This window comes from Anolis sagrei, chromosome X, assembly GCF_037176765.1.
Source record: "Anolis sagrei isolate rAnoSag1 chromosome X, rAnoSag1.mat, whole genome shotgun sequence".
In the NCBI taxonomy this organism is placed as follows: Eukaryota; Metazoa; Chordata; class Lepidosauria; order Squamata; family Dactyloidae; genus Anolis; species Anolis sagrei.
The window spans coordinates 52,199,089-52,214,874 of NC_090034.1; the positions used below are offsets into that span (position 1 = coordinate 52,199,089).

Genomic DNA, 15,786 nt, shown 5'->3' on the forward strand with positions numbered 1-15,786 from the left:
ATTGCCATATTGTAGCCAACTTCAAACCGAAGATGAGCCGGAGGTGTTATGCAGCTGCAAAAAAGGCAAAGACAATCATGGTGGCACGAACACAACAATGGTTTTCAAGGGAGTAATAGGAAGAGATTTATTTTATTCCGCCTCCCTAGAAATGCCTGCTCAGACACAAACCAGAGAAGACACGTTGGATGAAGAGTGGTCAAAGGAACAGATGGGTAAATAAGAATCGGAGCCTTCCCAGCGATGCTTTTCTTCGGTGGCTCTTTTGCCGCCTGCTGTGTCGCGCCATCAATAATTGAACATCTCTCTTTCGAAGCATGTTTTTCCCTCCGTTTGCCTTGCTGCAGTCCGCCGATGCTTTTTTTCCCCTTCCCCTTTTTCTTTGGTGAGGGTTTCATTGAAGGGCAATGAACAGAGATCCAGACTGTGAAAACAATCTGGCCCAAAATCGAGGTGGAAGCACCAAAGGAGAACCCAAGACATTTCATTCTACCCTTGTAAATATATATATGTGTGTGCGTGTATGTATATCTGTATATATTGCCTTTCCACAACATTCATAAGAACACCTCGACACAATCCACAGCTTCATCTGTATACATTCAGGCATAATAGGTGTTGTAATCCCAGCCTTGGGTTTGCTAACTATCAGGCCAATCTCCTGAGTAACATACCTGACCCTCTCTGTATTCTGAACCATCCATTTGGAGGTTTTATGGCTCAATTCTCCATTTGTTTCACCCGAGCAACATCCTTTATTTTTCTATGACATGGAGACCCTTTTCCCTGCCTCTCTTTTGCCTGAATCCCATAGTCACGTTCTCCCAAATTGCTAAAACCTAATTCATTGCTTGCTTTTGGGAACCGTATACAACAGGAGGTGGTTGCAGATGAAAATAAAAGTCAGAGAGAGAGAGAGACCCCTCTTTCCTTCTGAAAGAGAAAAGAGCTGCAGTTTGTGGAGACCTGCGTTCAAGCTATATAAAAAGGGGTCTGGTTAAAAAGTCACTGCAAAAAAAGAGGGGGGGAGGAATTAGATAGGAAAAGGAGAGGAGAAGGGGAACCATTTTCTATCAAAACCTATCTAAGTGTAAGAAGGGGATACAGGATCTAAAATCCCAAGGGAAAGGGGAAAGACAAGGCGGGGGATCGTCGGCTCCGTAGAAATGAAAGCATCAGGGAGGAGGAGACCGAAGTCCAAAGGTAGTTCCCTTCGTGGTCGCCAATCCAAAGGAAGGCCAAGTTGGGGTTCCTACCAGACGTTTCAATGGCAAACCGGATGCAGCCGCTCCCGTTTGGGGTTTCAGTTGCTTTCCACCAGCTTGGCTAAGTCCTGCCGCAGCTCGCTCAGCTCAAAGATCTTCATGTCCATGATCTCGGCCACTTTGGCCACTTCCTGGTGCATCTTCTCCCGCTCAGAGAGCGTCTCCGACAGTGAGCGCTCAGCCAGGGTCAGCCGGCGCTCCAGGTCACCGTTGCGGCGCTCCAGATCCTGGGGAGGAGAGCAAAATTAATATGGCAACTGAGAAACAGAGGAGGCTCCCAAGGGTCATCTAGTCCAACCCTATGCAACACTGTTGTTCTTTCAAGTCCTTTCCCAACTTATCATGGGGTCTGACAAATCAAGAGTCCCAGTTCTGTCCTCACCTGCACCTTTTGATGGGTCTCCTCGCACTCGCTGCCAGCTTCCCAATGGGACCCTTTCTGGCTCTTCAGCTGTTGCAGCTCCTGAAACAGAATATATATATATAACCAGGTGTCTTTGTTTTCTTGAATAACAGCATAATTGAGCTAGCAATCATACCTTCTTTTTCTTCTCCTCCCTGCATACCTTTCCCCCCTTTCTCTTCCTTCCTTCCCTTCTTTTTTCCCTCCTTCCTTCCTTCCTTCCTTCCTTCCTTCCTTCCTTCCTTCCTTCTCCTTTTGCTTCTTTTTGTGGTTCTTTCCTTCCCTCCATACCTTTTTTTTATCTCCTTCCTTTCTCTTTCCTTCTTTCTCTTTTTTTCCCTCACTCCTCACATACCTCTCCCTTTTTCTTTTCTCTTCCTTCCCTCTCCCTTTCTTTCTTTCTCTTCCTTTTCTCTCCCCCTTTCTTTTGTCCCTTCTTTCTTCCCTTCCTTTCTCTTCCCTTCACTTCTCTCACACCTTTCCCCCTTCTCTTTCTCTTCCCTCCTGCATTTCTTTCTTTCCCTTCTTTTTCTCTTTCCATCCTTCCTCCCTTTTTCTCATACACAGGACATCTTACTTTCCAAGTGAACTCACAGAGGGCTACTTCACGTAGCAACAGCCTTTTTGGAATAGACATACATTGACATGTGTATGTATGTATGTAGCTGCAGATACAGGGGTTTGCCCCGTACCTCTCATTATTTAAAATGCATAATAAGCCGTTCGGTCCTCACCTCGTCTTTGGCTTTCACTAGCTGCTCTAGCTCTTCCAAGGCTGGAGTGGACTCTCCTTTGACCACAATGGGCAAGTCGCTTGCCCCTCTTTGGGATTCCAGTTCAGACACCTGAACACAGGGAAAACAGGCAAAGGTTAGGACACAGTGGGCCTTTCAAGTTGGCTGGAAAGCAGCACAAATGAAGGGGATCTGGTGGTCTTAGCGAACCGTGATGCAGCAAATGCAATCCATAGGAGGAAAGTGTGTAGATTAAAGGCTGAAGTATTGATTCCACCTTTGCTCTGCTTTGATCAGGCTTCACCTGGAATAATATCTTTACCCAGTTTGAACCTGACTCAGCACATAGAAGATGGTTTTGAAAAGCAGCAGATTACAGGAGCTGTCTTCATAAATCTGTCAGCAGCTTATGACACTGTAAATCATCACCTTCTCCTGAGAAAAAATTATATCACAAAGGACTACCACCTCACCTGATTCATAGGAAATCTGCTACAAAACAGGAGCTTTTTTGTTGAGTTCCAGGGCCAGAGAAGCAGATGGCAAAAACAGAAGAATGGCCTGCCTCAGGGGAGTGTGCTTGCTTGATCCATGTTTAACATCTACACAAATGACCAGCCAATACTAGAAGGGACAAAGAGTTTAATCTATGCTAATGATCGTGCCATCACCGCTCAAGCAGGGAGCTTTGAAATGTTTGAACAGAAGAACTCCAAAGTTTTAGGTGCTCTTACTGCCTATTACAGGGAAAACCAGCTGATTCCCAATCCATCTAAAATGCAGATGTGTGCTTTTCACCTTAAGAACATACAAGCATCTCAAGGTCTGAGGATTATCTGGGAAGGAATCCCACAGGAGGATTGCAGCACACCAAAATACATGGGAGTCACTCTGGACCATGCTTTGACTTACAAGAAGCACTTCAGATATCAGCCAGCAAGCCTAAGATCTACTGAGATAGTTGCAGATAATCAGCAAGCGAGAGTCCAGAAGTGACAGACTAAAACCCAGAACCTCAATCCATGGCTGAGACCGGATGAGAAACTCCCTCCTGGGTACACATAAGACTGGGTGACTTGGAAGACACTGAACAGACTGCACTCTAGCACCACAAGGTGCAGAGCTAATTTTAAGAAATGGCTACAAAGTGGAGTCCACGACATGCGAGTGTGGAGAAGAGCAAACCACAGACCACTTACTACAATGCAGCCTGAGCCCTGTCAAATGCACAATGGAGGACCTTCTCACAGCGACACCAGAGGCACTCCAAGTGGCCAGCTTCTGGTCAAAGGACATTTAGTATAATGCCAAGTTTTTAACTTTGTTTGTATTTTTAAATGCATTATAACTGTACCCTCAATTTGCTTCTGACACGATAAATAAATAAATCAACAAACCAGTTTTAACCAAAGCAAAGCAAAATATAGATTAGGGACAAGATGGAAAGAGCCACTAAAATGGTGCCAGTGTCTGGAAACCATGAATCCTTTTAAGAGAAGTTGGGAAATTTTAGCTTGGAGAAGAGAATTATATTATTTCCTGGGGGGAAAGTGAGGGATAAAAGCCAGTGGCCTGCAAGAAGGTAATTGCTGGCTAATAATAACAATAACAACAACAGCAGCAGCAGCAGCAGCAGCAATAATAGCAAAAAATCACAATAGTAATATAATTTGAAATAACAATAACAATTAATAAGGATGAAGAGAGGAGATTCCATCTGAACATGAGGAAGAACTTCCTGACTGTGAGAGCCGTTCAGCAGTGGAACTCTCTGCTCCGGAGTATGGTGGAGGCTCCTTCTTTGGAAGCTTTTAAACAGATGCTGGATGGCCATCTGTCAGGGGTGATTTATTTATTTATTTATTTATTTATTTATTTATTTATTATTTAAACTTATATGCCGCCACTCCCCTGGGGCTCGGAGCGGCTTACAAGAATAGCTAAAATCTAACAAAGTTTAAAAGCAATTTAAAACAATTTAAAAACAACAGTATCAAACATTAAAAGCCTGTCGGAACAGGTATGTCTTACATGCCCTGCAGAAAGCTGGTAAGTCCCGCAGGGCATGAACTTCAGGTGGCAGAGCATTCCAGACTGATGGCGCCACTGCTGTGAAGGCTCTGCGTCTGGTTGCCGTTAGACGCAAGGTCTTGACACTGGGGACTTCCAATAGATCTTGGTCCTCAGAGCGGAGGGATCTCTGGGGTTGGTAGGGGATAAGACGATCCCTCAGATACATTGGCCCCAGACCATGCAAGGCCTTAAAGGTGAGTACCATCACTTTGAAAGTGATCCGGTGCTCAACTGGTAACCAATGCAGCTGTAGTAAGATTGGTGTTATGTGGCATCTCATCCGAATTCCCGCAAGAAGCCGAGAAGCTGCATTTTGTACCAACTTGAGCTTCCGAATCACCGACAGAGGGAGGCCAATGTAGAGGGCGTTACAGTAGTCCAGCCTTGAGATGACCGTGGCCTGGATCACCGTAGCTAGGTCGTCCCTGGACAGGTAGGGGGCCAGCCGTCTAGCCTGCCGCAGGTGAAAGAAGGCGGTTTTGCTCACGGCGGAGACCTGGGCCTCCATTGTCAGCAGAGGGTCCAAAAGGACTCCCAGACTCTTTACCAATGATGACGGGCGTAACACCCTCTACATTGGCCTCCCTCTGTCGGTGATTGAATGCAATATTCCTGCTTCTTGGCAGGGGGTTGGACTGGATGGCCCATGAGGTCTCTTCCAACTCTTGGATTCTATGATTCTATCATATGATAGTATATTATTAATTCAAAATAATAATAAAAATAATTCAAAATAATAATTATGCAAAATAATAAAATAATTCATTATTTTATTCAATAAAAATATTGTTGTTGTTTGGAATATTATTATTTTGAATTATTTTATTATTATTTTGTATTTTTTATTCTTACTATGATGATGATGATGATGATTATTGTTGTTGTTGTTGTTGTTATGCTGCATTTATTTGTACCCTGCTCTTTACGCTCAGGACTGAGACCCGAGACAGACCCTGCAGTCGGCATTGGAATTCAAGATTGTTAAAGGATGATTTGCAACCCTCCCACCTTGGCTTCATAGTTCCCATCCCCTATTCCTCAATTTCCTTTCAAACTCTGCCAGGATCCCTTTTTGTATATACAAAGGGCGGAGGTGGTGACTCACACTGGGAGGTGAATGCAGATGACTGGTGGAGGTGGGGGGAAAGATACAGGAGCTGTGGGGTGGGAGAGCCCTTTGTGTGGCTTGTCCCTGCTTCCCTATTTTGCAGGAAGGTGACCTCTCCTTTGTCTGGGATTCTCCACAAAGGGGCCGTTTTGGTCTCTCCCTTGCCTCCAATTGGCCTTCTCCAATGCTGCTGCGGAGCCCCCCCTTCCTTTAACCTGCCGACCTTGGATGCAGCTGCAGTGAGACTCAGCAGCCTCTATAAAGGAGAGGAATTGGTGCAGGAGGCTTCCGTCTCCTCCACCGCTCACCTTTCTGCTCCTAGGAGAGCATTTGGGAGCACGCCAGGCTGCTCCAGAGCTCAAGGGCCAGGATGGATGGGTAGAAAGAGGATCCTAAAGATGGGAGAGACCTCAAGGGCCCTCCAGTTCATTCCTTTACAATGGATGGATGGAGAGAACAAGAAAGAGAGAGAAGATACCCCAAGGTCATCAATTCCAATCCCAAACAGAGATAGAAATAGAGAGATAGAGAGATAGAGAGAAATAGATAGATAGATAGATAGATAGATAGGTAGGTAGGTAGGTAGATCAATCGATCGATCGATCTAGAGTTGGAAGATGCCCCAAAGGCCATCCGGTCCAACCCTTAAAGATGGATGGATGGTCCTAGAGTTGGAAGAAACCCCAAAGGTCATTTATTCCATTTCCTTAAGATGGATGGGTGGATGGATGGATAGATTATTCTAAAGTTGGAAGAGATTCCAAAAGCATCCAGTTCCCTTAAGATGGATGGATGGATAGATATGTGGGTGGGTGGGTGGATGGATACACAGATACATAGTTAGATATCTAGATAGATATCTCGGATGGATGGATGGATGGATGGATGGACGGACAGACGGACAGACAGACAGACAGACAGACAGACAGACATGTGGGTGGGTGGGTGGGTGACTGGATGGATATATAGATACATAGTTAGATATGTGGATGGATGGATGGATGGATACATAGATACATAGTTAGATATTTGGATAAATAGATAGATATCTGGATGGATGGATCAATAGACAGACAGACAGACAGACAGATATGTGGATGGATAAGATATCTAGATGGATTGATGGATGGATGGGTACATAGATACATAGTTAGAGAGAGGAGAGAAATGTATTGGTGGGTGGGTGGATGGAGAGAGAGAGAGAGGGAGAGAGAGAGAGAGAGAGATATGGATGGTTGGACTGATAGACAAACAGACAGATAGATATGTGGATGGATAAGATATCTAAGTGGATGGATGGATAGATGAAGAGATAGACATACATACAAACTGATGTTGAAGGATAAGATATCTGGATCTCTGAATAGATAGATAGGATATCTATCTATGTACATAGACAGATAAGATATCTGAATGGATGGGTGGGTGGATGGATAGATGGATGGAGGGATGGAGGGATTGAGAGACATACAGACAAACTGATATGTGGATGGATAAGATATCTAGATAGATAGATATCTAGATAGATAGATAAGATATCTGGATGGATGGATAGATATATAGATACATAGGTATGTGGATGGATAAGGTATCTGGATGGGTGCGTGGGTGGGTGTTTGGATGGATGGATGGAGAGACAGACAGACAAACTGATATGTGGATGGGTAAGATATCTAGATAGATGGATATCTAGATCAATAAATTGATTTATTGATCTATGGATATCTGGATGGATGGATGGATAGATGGATGGATAGATTGATAGATAGGATGATGCTAGATAGATAGATAGATAGATAGATAGATAGGTAGGTAGATAGATAGATAGATAGATAGATATTTGGATGGATGGACAGATGGCATACTTAGTGTCGGACTCCGGGGTCAACCCCTGAAGTTCAACCCCACTAGGTGGCCTTGGAGTGAGTCACACTCTCTCAGCCTCCAGACAGGCCCCTCCCTGCCCAAGTAAGCCTCACCCACTCACCCGCAGCCGCAGGGCCTCTGTCTCCTCCTGATAGGCCGCTAGCTGTTTCTTCCATTGCTCCACGTTGGCGTTGGCTTCATGCAAAGCAGCCACTAGCTTGTTGTTGTTCTCTTGCAGGGTAAAGAATTCAGCCTCCCACTGGACCTCACAGACAGAGCTATGGGAAGGATGTGCGTTTAGGGAAATGCAATTGGAACAAATGCATAATAAAAAAATATGATAATCATCGAATGTGTTTGCTGCCTCTCGCTTGAACACAGATGTCTCCAGAAAAGGGGGCTTTAGCTGGAGGTCCTTCACTGAGCCAAAGTTGGACTAGATGCACTCTAGAGAACCCCCCTCCAATTCTACGCAGCAGCCGAAGGTCTCACCCTTCAGATAGCATCTTCTTGATCCGCTCTCTTTCCGTCGTCATCTCCATGTCCGCGCTTTGGCTCCGGAAAAGCTTGTCATCACCGGGCCCATTGGAGCTGATGATGGGGCTGGGCAGGATCTATGGGAGTGAGAAAGCATGCCAAATCAGGGAGGCTGTCCTCCCTCACCTTTTCCACCCCAAACATCAAGAAGAAGACGGTAGTTCTATTTTTCCATGGACCTTATAATATTTGCAAGGCTGGATGGCCATCTGTTGGGAGATATCGGATGGTGCCTATGGTGGAATGGGGTTAGAGTGCATGGGCCTTGGGGTGACATCCAACTCTAGGATTCTATGATACTATATTATTTCTCTATGGACCTTAAGGTCTATGAGGCTGGATGTTGGGAGGGATCAGATGGCCATTTGTCAGGAGGTCTTTTTCTGCATGGCAGATGGGAGATAGGATGGCCCCTTGGCATCTGTTCCAACTCTATGATTCTATTATTATTATTATTATTATTATTATTATTATTATTAGGTTCTTGTAGGTTTTTTCGGGCTATAGGGCCATGTTCCAGAGGCAAAACCTACAAGAACCTAGTGATTCCAGCCATGAAAGCCTTCGACAATACATTATTATTATTATTATCAATACTATAATATAATACAGTATAATTGAAGGCTAGATGGTCATCTGTCGGAACTGCTTTGATTGTGCTTTTCATTCCTAACAGAAGGGGGTTGGTCTGGATGCCCTTTTGTGTTCTCTTCCAACACTAGGATTCTATGACTATATCGCCCTGTTTGTCCATTAACCTTCTGACTTCTATGAGGTTGGAAGGCCATCTGTCGGGAGGGATCAGATTGTGTCTTCCCGTATGGTTGAATGGGGTCAGACTAGATGGCCTTTGGGGGTCTCATCCAACTTTAGGAACCTGATATGGAAACCATGAATGAGCCACTTCTCTTAACCCCTCTTTTAATGCCACCCCTCTTCTCTTCTTCTTTTTCTTCTTCTCCTCCGTTGTCCTGTTCGCACTCCCTCCTTCTTCTCATCTGCTGCCAGAGCCATCTGTGCTTTGCCCCAGGAACAACACGTCCTCCAGCCCCCGGATGGATGGATCCATCCTTTCTTGTTGCCCAGGAGATTGGAAAAAGGCAGGCATTAACCCCAATTCCACCCAATTCTTTGTGAGCGAGACGGCCGCCTCAGGCCTGGAAATCCGAGTGCCGTGGAAGGAGAACAAAGTTCACCAAATTGGGAGATAAACAACAACAACAATATTGCCCTAGAGGACAGAATCCAGATCCAAAATCATAGAAGAAAGACACCCCCAAAGGCCATCCAGTCCAACCCACTTCTGCAATTGAGAAATACACAATCGGATCGCTCCCAACAGATGGCCATCTGATCTCAAAGACATTAGAAGCTTCACAGAGAAATAGGGCAACAGCCTGATAAAATCCTAGTTGGAAGGGATCCCAAAGGGCCATCCAGTACAACCCCTTTCTCCCATTAATGAAGACACAATCCGATCCCTCTCAACAGATGGTCATCTGATCCCATAGACATTAGAAGCTTCATGGAGAAATAGGGCGACAGCATGATAGAATCCTAGAGTTGGAAGGGATCCCCGAGGGCCATCCAGTCCAACCTCTTTCTGACATTAATGAAGACACAATCTGATCCCTCTCAACAGATGGTCATCTGGTCTCATAGACATTAGACTCTTCATGGAGAAATAGCATGATAGAATCCTAGAGTTGGAAGGGATCCCAAAGGGCCATCCAGTACAACCCCTTTCTCCCATTAATGAAGACACAATCCAATCCCTCTCAACAGATGGCCATCTGATTTCATAGACATTAGACTCTTCATGGAGAAATAGCATGATAGAATCCTAGAGTTGGAAGGGATCCCCAAGGGCCATCCAGTACAACCCCTTTCTCCCATTAATGAAGACACAATCCGATCCCTCTCAACAGATGGTCATCTGGTCTCATAGACATTAGAAGCTTCATGGAGAAATAGGGCGATAGCATGATAGAATCCTAGAGTTGGAAGGGATCCCAAAGGGCCATCCAGTCCAACCTCCTTCTGACATTAATGAAGACACAATCCGATCCCTCTCAACAGATGGTCATCTGGTCTCATAGACATTAGAAGCTTCATGGAGAAATAGGGCGATAGCATGATAGAATCCTAGAGTTGGAACGGATCCCAAAGGGCAATCCAGTCCAACCTCTTTCTGACATTAAGGAAGACACAATCCGATCCCTCTCAACAGATGGTCATCTGGTCTCATAGACATTAGACTTTTTATGGAGAAATAGCATGATAGAATCCTAGAGTTGGAATGGATCCCAAAGGGCAATCCAGTCCAACCTCTTTCTGGCATTAAGGAAGACACAATCTGATCCTTCCCGACAGATGGTCATCTGGTCTCATAGACATTAGATCCCTCCCGAAAGATGGCTATCTGACCTCTGATAAACAGACTGTGTTTGCTTGCAATGTGGCCAAAGCTAATGTGAATGGAGGATGCCTACCTGTGGGGAAGTCAAGCTCAGGGCAGGGCTGGTCAGCTCCGTCTTATCCTGCGATTTCTCCCGCGCCAAGCGAGCTGCTTCCTTTACCTCCTGGAACTTCTCCGCAAACTGTCATCGAGGAGGGAAAGAAGAAGAAGAAGAAGAAGAAGAAGAAGAAGAAGAAGAAGAAGAAGAAGAAACCATAAGTTTTTCCCCAAAGGGAGGAGTTGGACAAGATGGGGTCTCTTCCAACTCCAGGATCCCTTTGTATGTAGACATTAGAAGCTTCATAGAGAGAAATGAGGATACAGAAACATGGATACTGGCTTTAGCACAGCAGGTTAATCACCAGCTGCAGCTGCAGAAAATCTTGTCAGCCAAAGCTGAGTCAGAGTGAGCTCCTGACCTTCAGCCCAGCTCCCTGCCCACCTAGCAGATCGAAAACAGCAGGGTGAGTAAATGAATAGGAACTGCATTAAGCGGGGAAGTATTTTAGGCACGGCGTTCGGAGTAAAGTTTATGAACAAAGAAAGTTCTTTGGCAAGGAGATTAAGTGACAGCACCCCCCTGTGGCCGGAATCGAGCCCTGCCTCCATAAGATGCCAAATGATGAAAAAAAGCCTATATATACCTCTATCTCAGTGTTTCTCAACCTGAGGGTCGGGACCTCTGGGGGGGGGGGGGTCTTAGGAACCCTTTTGGCAAAAAAGGAGGAAGATCCCTCCGTCTGTTCTTCTCTTTCTTTTTGGAAACAGATGGTGAAAAGCCCTCCTCTGCTGTGATTGGTTGGCCTCTCCACCAAGGGAAAAGCTGTTTCTGAAACTCCAAGCTGGGAGGGGAGAGCAGGCATGCTCAGCACATTGCAGCGTTATGCGCATATGGGCGTGAGGGAGAGCATGTAAGGCTGGAGGGAGGCTCACGCCAGGGAGGTTCTGTGTGGGAAGTTTGGCCCCATTCTAATGTTGATGGGGTTCAGAATGCCCTTTTATTGTAGGTGAACTATAAATCCCAACAACTACAACTTCCAAATGTCAAGGTCTATTGTCTCCCAAACTCCACCAGTGTTCCCATTTGGCCATTTTGAGTATCCGTGCCAAGTTTGGTCTAGATCTATCATTGTTTGAGTCCACAGTGCTCTCTGGATGTAGGTGAACTACAACTCCAAAACTCAAGGTCCATGCCCACCAAGCCCTTCCAGTATTTTCTGTTGGTTGTGGGAGTTCTTGGTTTAACTCCATCCTTGGTGGAGTCCAGAATGCTCTTTGATTGTAGGTGAACTATAAATCCCAGCAACTACATCTCCCAAATGACAATTCCCACCCTACCAGTATTCAAATATTCAAGTATTCAGTATCAGGAATTTGTGTCAAATTTGGTCCAGACTCTGTTTATGGAATCTGTTAAGGGACTCCTAAGAGGACCCAGAGATATATTAGGCAATGTATTAACCCAATACAATATAATAATTATATATTTATATAATTAAATGTTTCATATTACATGTAACATTACTAATAATATTACAGTATAATGGTATAGTATAATACTAATATTGTGCTATGGTAATAATATAATATATTGTATTTACATATTACTTGTAAGCTGCTCTGAGTCCCCTTCGAGGTGAGAAGGGCGGCATATAAATGTCATAAATAAATAAATATATACATAAATAAATATGGGGATAGCCAAACTCGAATGTGGGGGATGGACCATACTATCCCTACGATGCTTCCATCCTCACCTGGGAGAGGTGCTGCTCTGAGGCGAAGCCCAGGCCATAGACGGTGTTGGCCCTGCTGTCGGCCCATTGGCCAAACTTCTGCGAGGTTTTCGTGAAGGTCATATTTGGGGTGATCGTGCTGTTGATAATGGCCTGGAAAGAGAGCAAGGGGTGGCGGAAAGGGTGAAAACATTCGAAGTTTATGATGGAATCACTAGGTTGTTGTAGGTTTTTCGGGCAATATGGCCATGTTCTAGCAACATTCTCTCCTGACGTTTCGCCTGCATCTGTGGCAAGCATCCTCAGAGGTTGTGAGACCTCACAACCTCTGAGGATGCTTGCCACAGGTGCAGGCTAAACGTCAGGAGAGACCTCACAACCTCTGAGGATCCTTGCCACAGATGCAGGCGAAACGTCAGGAGAGAATGGTTCTAGAACATGGCCATATAGCCCGAAAAACCTACAACAACCTTTATGAGGATGCATGGCATGAAATGACGGATGATGCCAGTCTGATGCATCTAATGCAGGATTGATGCAGTTTGATGCATTAACACAGGATCAGTGCAGTTTTGATGCACCTAATGTACATTTAATGCAGTTTGATGCATCTAATGATTGATTAATGCAATTTGAAAGTAGGATTGATGTAATCCGATGCATCTGATGTAGGATTCCTGCATTCTGATGCATCGAAAGTCAGTTTTATGCAGTTTTGATTCATCTGATGAAGCATTAATGCAGTTTCATGTATCTAATGTAGTACTGATGCAGTTTGGTGCATCTAATGCAGGACTGATGCATTTTTGATACATCTAATATACAATTAATGCAGTTTGATGCATAGAATGCAGGATTAATACAGTTTTGGTGCATCTAATGCAGCTTTAATACTGTATGATGCATCTAATGCAGGTTTAATACAGTTTGATGCATCTAATATGGGATTAATGTAGTGTGATTCATCTAACGTAGGATTAATGCAGTTTTGTGCTGGCAGGACTGCTGACCAAAAGGTTGGTGGTTTGAATCCACGTAGTGGGGTAAGCTCCTGTATGTCAGCGCCAGCTTCCCATGTGGGGACATGAGAGAAACATCCCACAGGATGGTAACACATCCAGGCATCCCCTGGGCAAAGTCCTTGCAGACAGCCATTTCTCTCAAACGAGAAGCAACTTGCAGTTTCTCAAGTCGCTCCTGACATGAAAAAATTGCATCTAATGTAGGATTGATGCAGTTTGATGCATCTAACGTAGAATTGACACAATTAATGTAGGACTAATGTAGTTTGATGCTACCGTTCAAGGCTATGTAATTTCTTATTGTTTGGCCAGGGTATTTGCCCTTCTTTGGGCAAGCTTTCTAACTTGGGGCCACATGGTAGCACTCCCTGCTAGGAGGACTGGCTGCCTGGTGATGGAAGAAAGTAAGGGAAAGAGGAAGGAAAGAGAGAAGGAAGGAGAAAGAGGGAGAGAGGGAAGGTGGGAGGAAAGAGAGAAGCAAGGAAAGACAAAAGGGAAGTAAGGAAGGAAGGGAAAGGAAAAATGAAGGAAGGAAGGGAAGGATAAAGGAAAGAGAGAAGGAAGGAAAGACAAAAGGGAGGGAAGGAAGGAAGGAGAAAGAGGGAGAGAGAGAGGAAAGAAGAAAGCAAGGACAAAAGAGTGGAAGGGAAGGATGGAAGAAAAGAGGGAGGGGAGAGAGTTAAGTAAGAAGAAAATAGTGAAGGAACGAAAGGCAAAAAGGAAGAAAGGAAGGAAGGATTGAAGGGAATTGAGGGAGAGAGAAAGAGGGAGAGTAGGGAGGGAGGGAGGAAAGAGAGAAGGAAGGAAATACAAAAGGGAGGGAGGGAGGGAGGGAAGGAAGGAAGGACGGACGGACGGACAGAAGGAGAAAGGGAGAGAGGGGAGGAAGGATGAAAGGGTGGAAGGGAAGGAAGAGGGGAAGGAGGAAGGAAAGAGAGAAGGAAGGAAGGAGAAAGAGGGAGAGAGAAAGAAAGAGGGAAGGAAGGATGAAAGGGTGGAAAGGAATGGAGTGTGACAGAAAGAGCGAGGGAAGGAAGGGAGAAGGAATGAAAGACAAAAGGGAAGGAAGGAAGGAAGGAAGGAAGGAAGGAAGGAAGGAAGGAAGGAAGGAGAAAGAGGGAAGGAAGGATGAAAGAGTTGAAGGGAAGGAAGAGGGGAGTGAGAAAGAAAGAGGGAGGGAAGAAAGGGAGGAAGGAGGAAGGAAAGAGAGGAAGAAAGGATGAAAGGATGGGAGGGAAGGAGAAAGATGAAGGGAAGGAGGAAGGAAAGAGAGAAGGAAAGAAGGATAGGATGGTGAGAGACAGGAGGGCCTGAGAAAAGAGCCCAAGGGGCTGCATTGGTCCCTGGGTCTGGGTTTGCCCATACCTGATCTACATGGTAGAATGAATGAAGTTTGATACCACTTTTAACTCCCACGGCGAAATGTGGCGTAATCCCGGGAGGTGTCGCTTGAACGGGGTCTTCAGGTATAGTTTGGCAAGGTCTTTGGCTCCCAGGATTGCATCGCCACAGCGGTGAAAGTGGCATCAAACTGCCTTTGTTCCACAGTGTGGACTCTCCCTTTTGTCATCTTTCTCACCTTGGTCCCGCCCACGCTGATGATGCGGTACACGCTGCGCGTGGCATCATAAAAATAGGAGACGGTCAGGGCATGTTTGCTTGCTGGGATCCAGTTCCGCTTGGTGGCCGGGTCGATCTGGAAGATGTGGGCCCTGGCGCTGAAGATTGGCTGCTCCCTGGAAGAGAGACGAGGACAGGGTTACACACCTAAAGGTCTCCCCTGTAAAGGGGAAGCCCTTCAGGCCCAAGGGGAAGGCCGGGAACACAGTTTGAAAGGTCTGACATAATCTTGAAGGGACCAGATCCTGTCTCATCTTGGATGCCAAGAGAAAGTATGTAGGTCAGTTGGTTGGTTTGTAGCACAAAGGCTCCTCCGTGGCTGGATGGGTCTGGACCAGACTTGGCACACAGACCCTGCATTAGCCCCAATTAAAATGATAGAAGGGATTGGATTCAATAACCCACCCCAGAGCAGAGGGAAAGGAAAGGAACAATGTGGATTCATTGTGGCTGGGTGAAGTGGCCCTCCTGTGACTGAGAAAGAAAGGTAAGATATGTATAAGGGGAAGGGAGAGAGAGGAGAAGGAAGGAAGGGGAGAAAAGAATGAAGGAAGACGGAAAAGAGAGAGGGGAAGGAAGGAAGGAAGGAAGGAAGGAAGGAAGGAAGGAAGGAGAAAAAGGAGACGAATGAAGGAAAGGTGAAGGAAAGGAAGGAGGGGAAGAGGAGGGAAGGACAGAGAGAAAAGAAGAGAGGGAATGGGAAGGAAGGAACAAAGGAGAGAAAAGGAGAGAATGGAAGGGGAAGGAAGGAAGGAGGAAAAGAGGGAGGGGAAGAGAAAGGAAAAAAGGAGAGAAAAGGATGGAAGGGGAAGGAAGGAAGGAAGGAAGGAAGGAAGGAAGGAAGGAAGGAAGGAAGAAAGGAGGGAGGGTAAGAGAAAGGAAAAAGGAGAGAAAAGGAGACGATGGAAGGGGAAGAAAGGAAGGAGGAAAAGAGGGAGGGGAAGAGAAAGGAAAGGAACAGTGA

General features: G+C 45.5%; 1 protein-coding gene across 3 annotated transcripts in view; it reads right to left on the reverse strand.

The window, feature by feature from the left end:
- Positions 1-101: 101 nt before the first annotated feature.
- The window catches only part of HOMER3 (homer scaffold protein 3), a 25,929-nt gene continuing 10,244 nt past the window's right edge, over positions 102-15,786 (reverse strand). For 2 of the 3 annotated variants that reach the window (XM_060785084.2, XM_060785083.2), the window contains 8 exons: positions 14,782-14,938; positions 12,202-12,333; positions 10,479-10,586; positions 7,942-8,063; positions 7,571-7,727; positions 2,403-2,513; positions 1,648-1,728; positions 102-1,492 (listed from right to left, as the gene is read on the reverse strand). In XM_060785084.2, coding sequence (XP_060641067.1) covers positions 1,304-1,492; positions 1,648-1,728; positions 2,403-2,513; positions 7,571-7,727; positions 7,942-8,063; positions 10,479-10,586; positions 12,202-12,333; positions 14,782-14,938 — 1,057 coding nt within the window. In that variant the 3' untranslated portion in view covers positions 102-1,303. The other variant, XM_060785085.2, reaches the window with a different exon arrangement.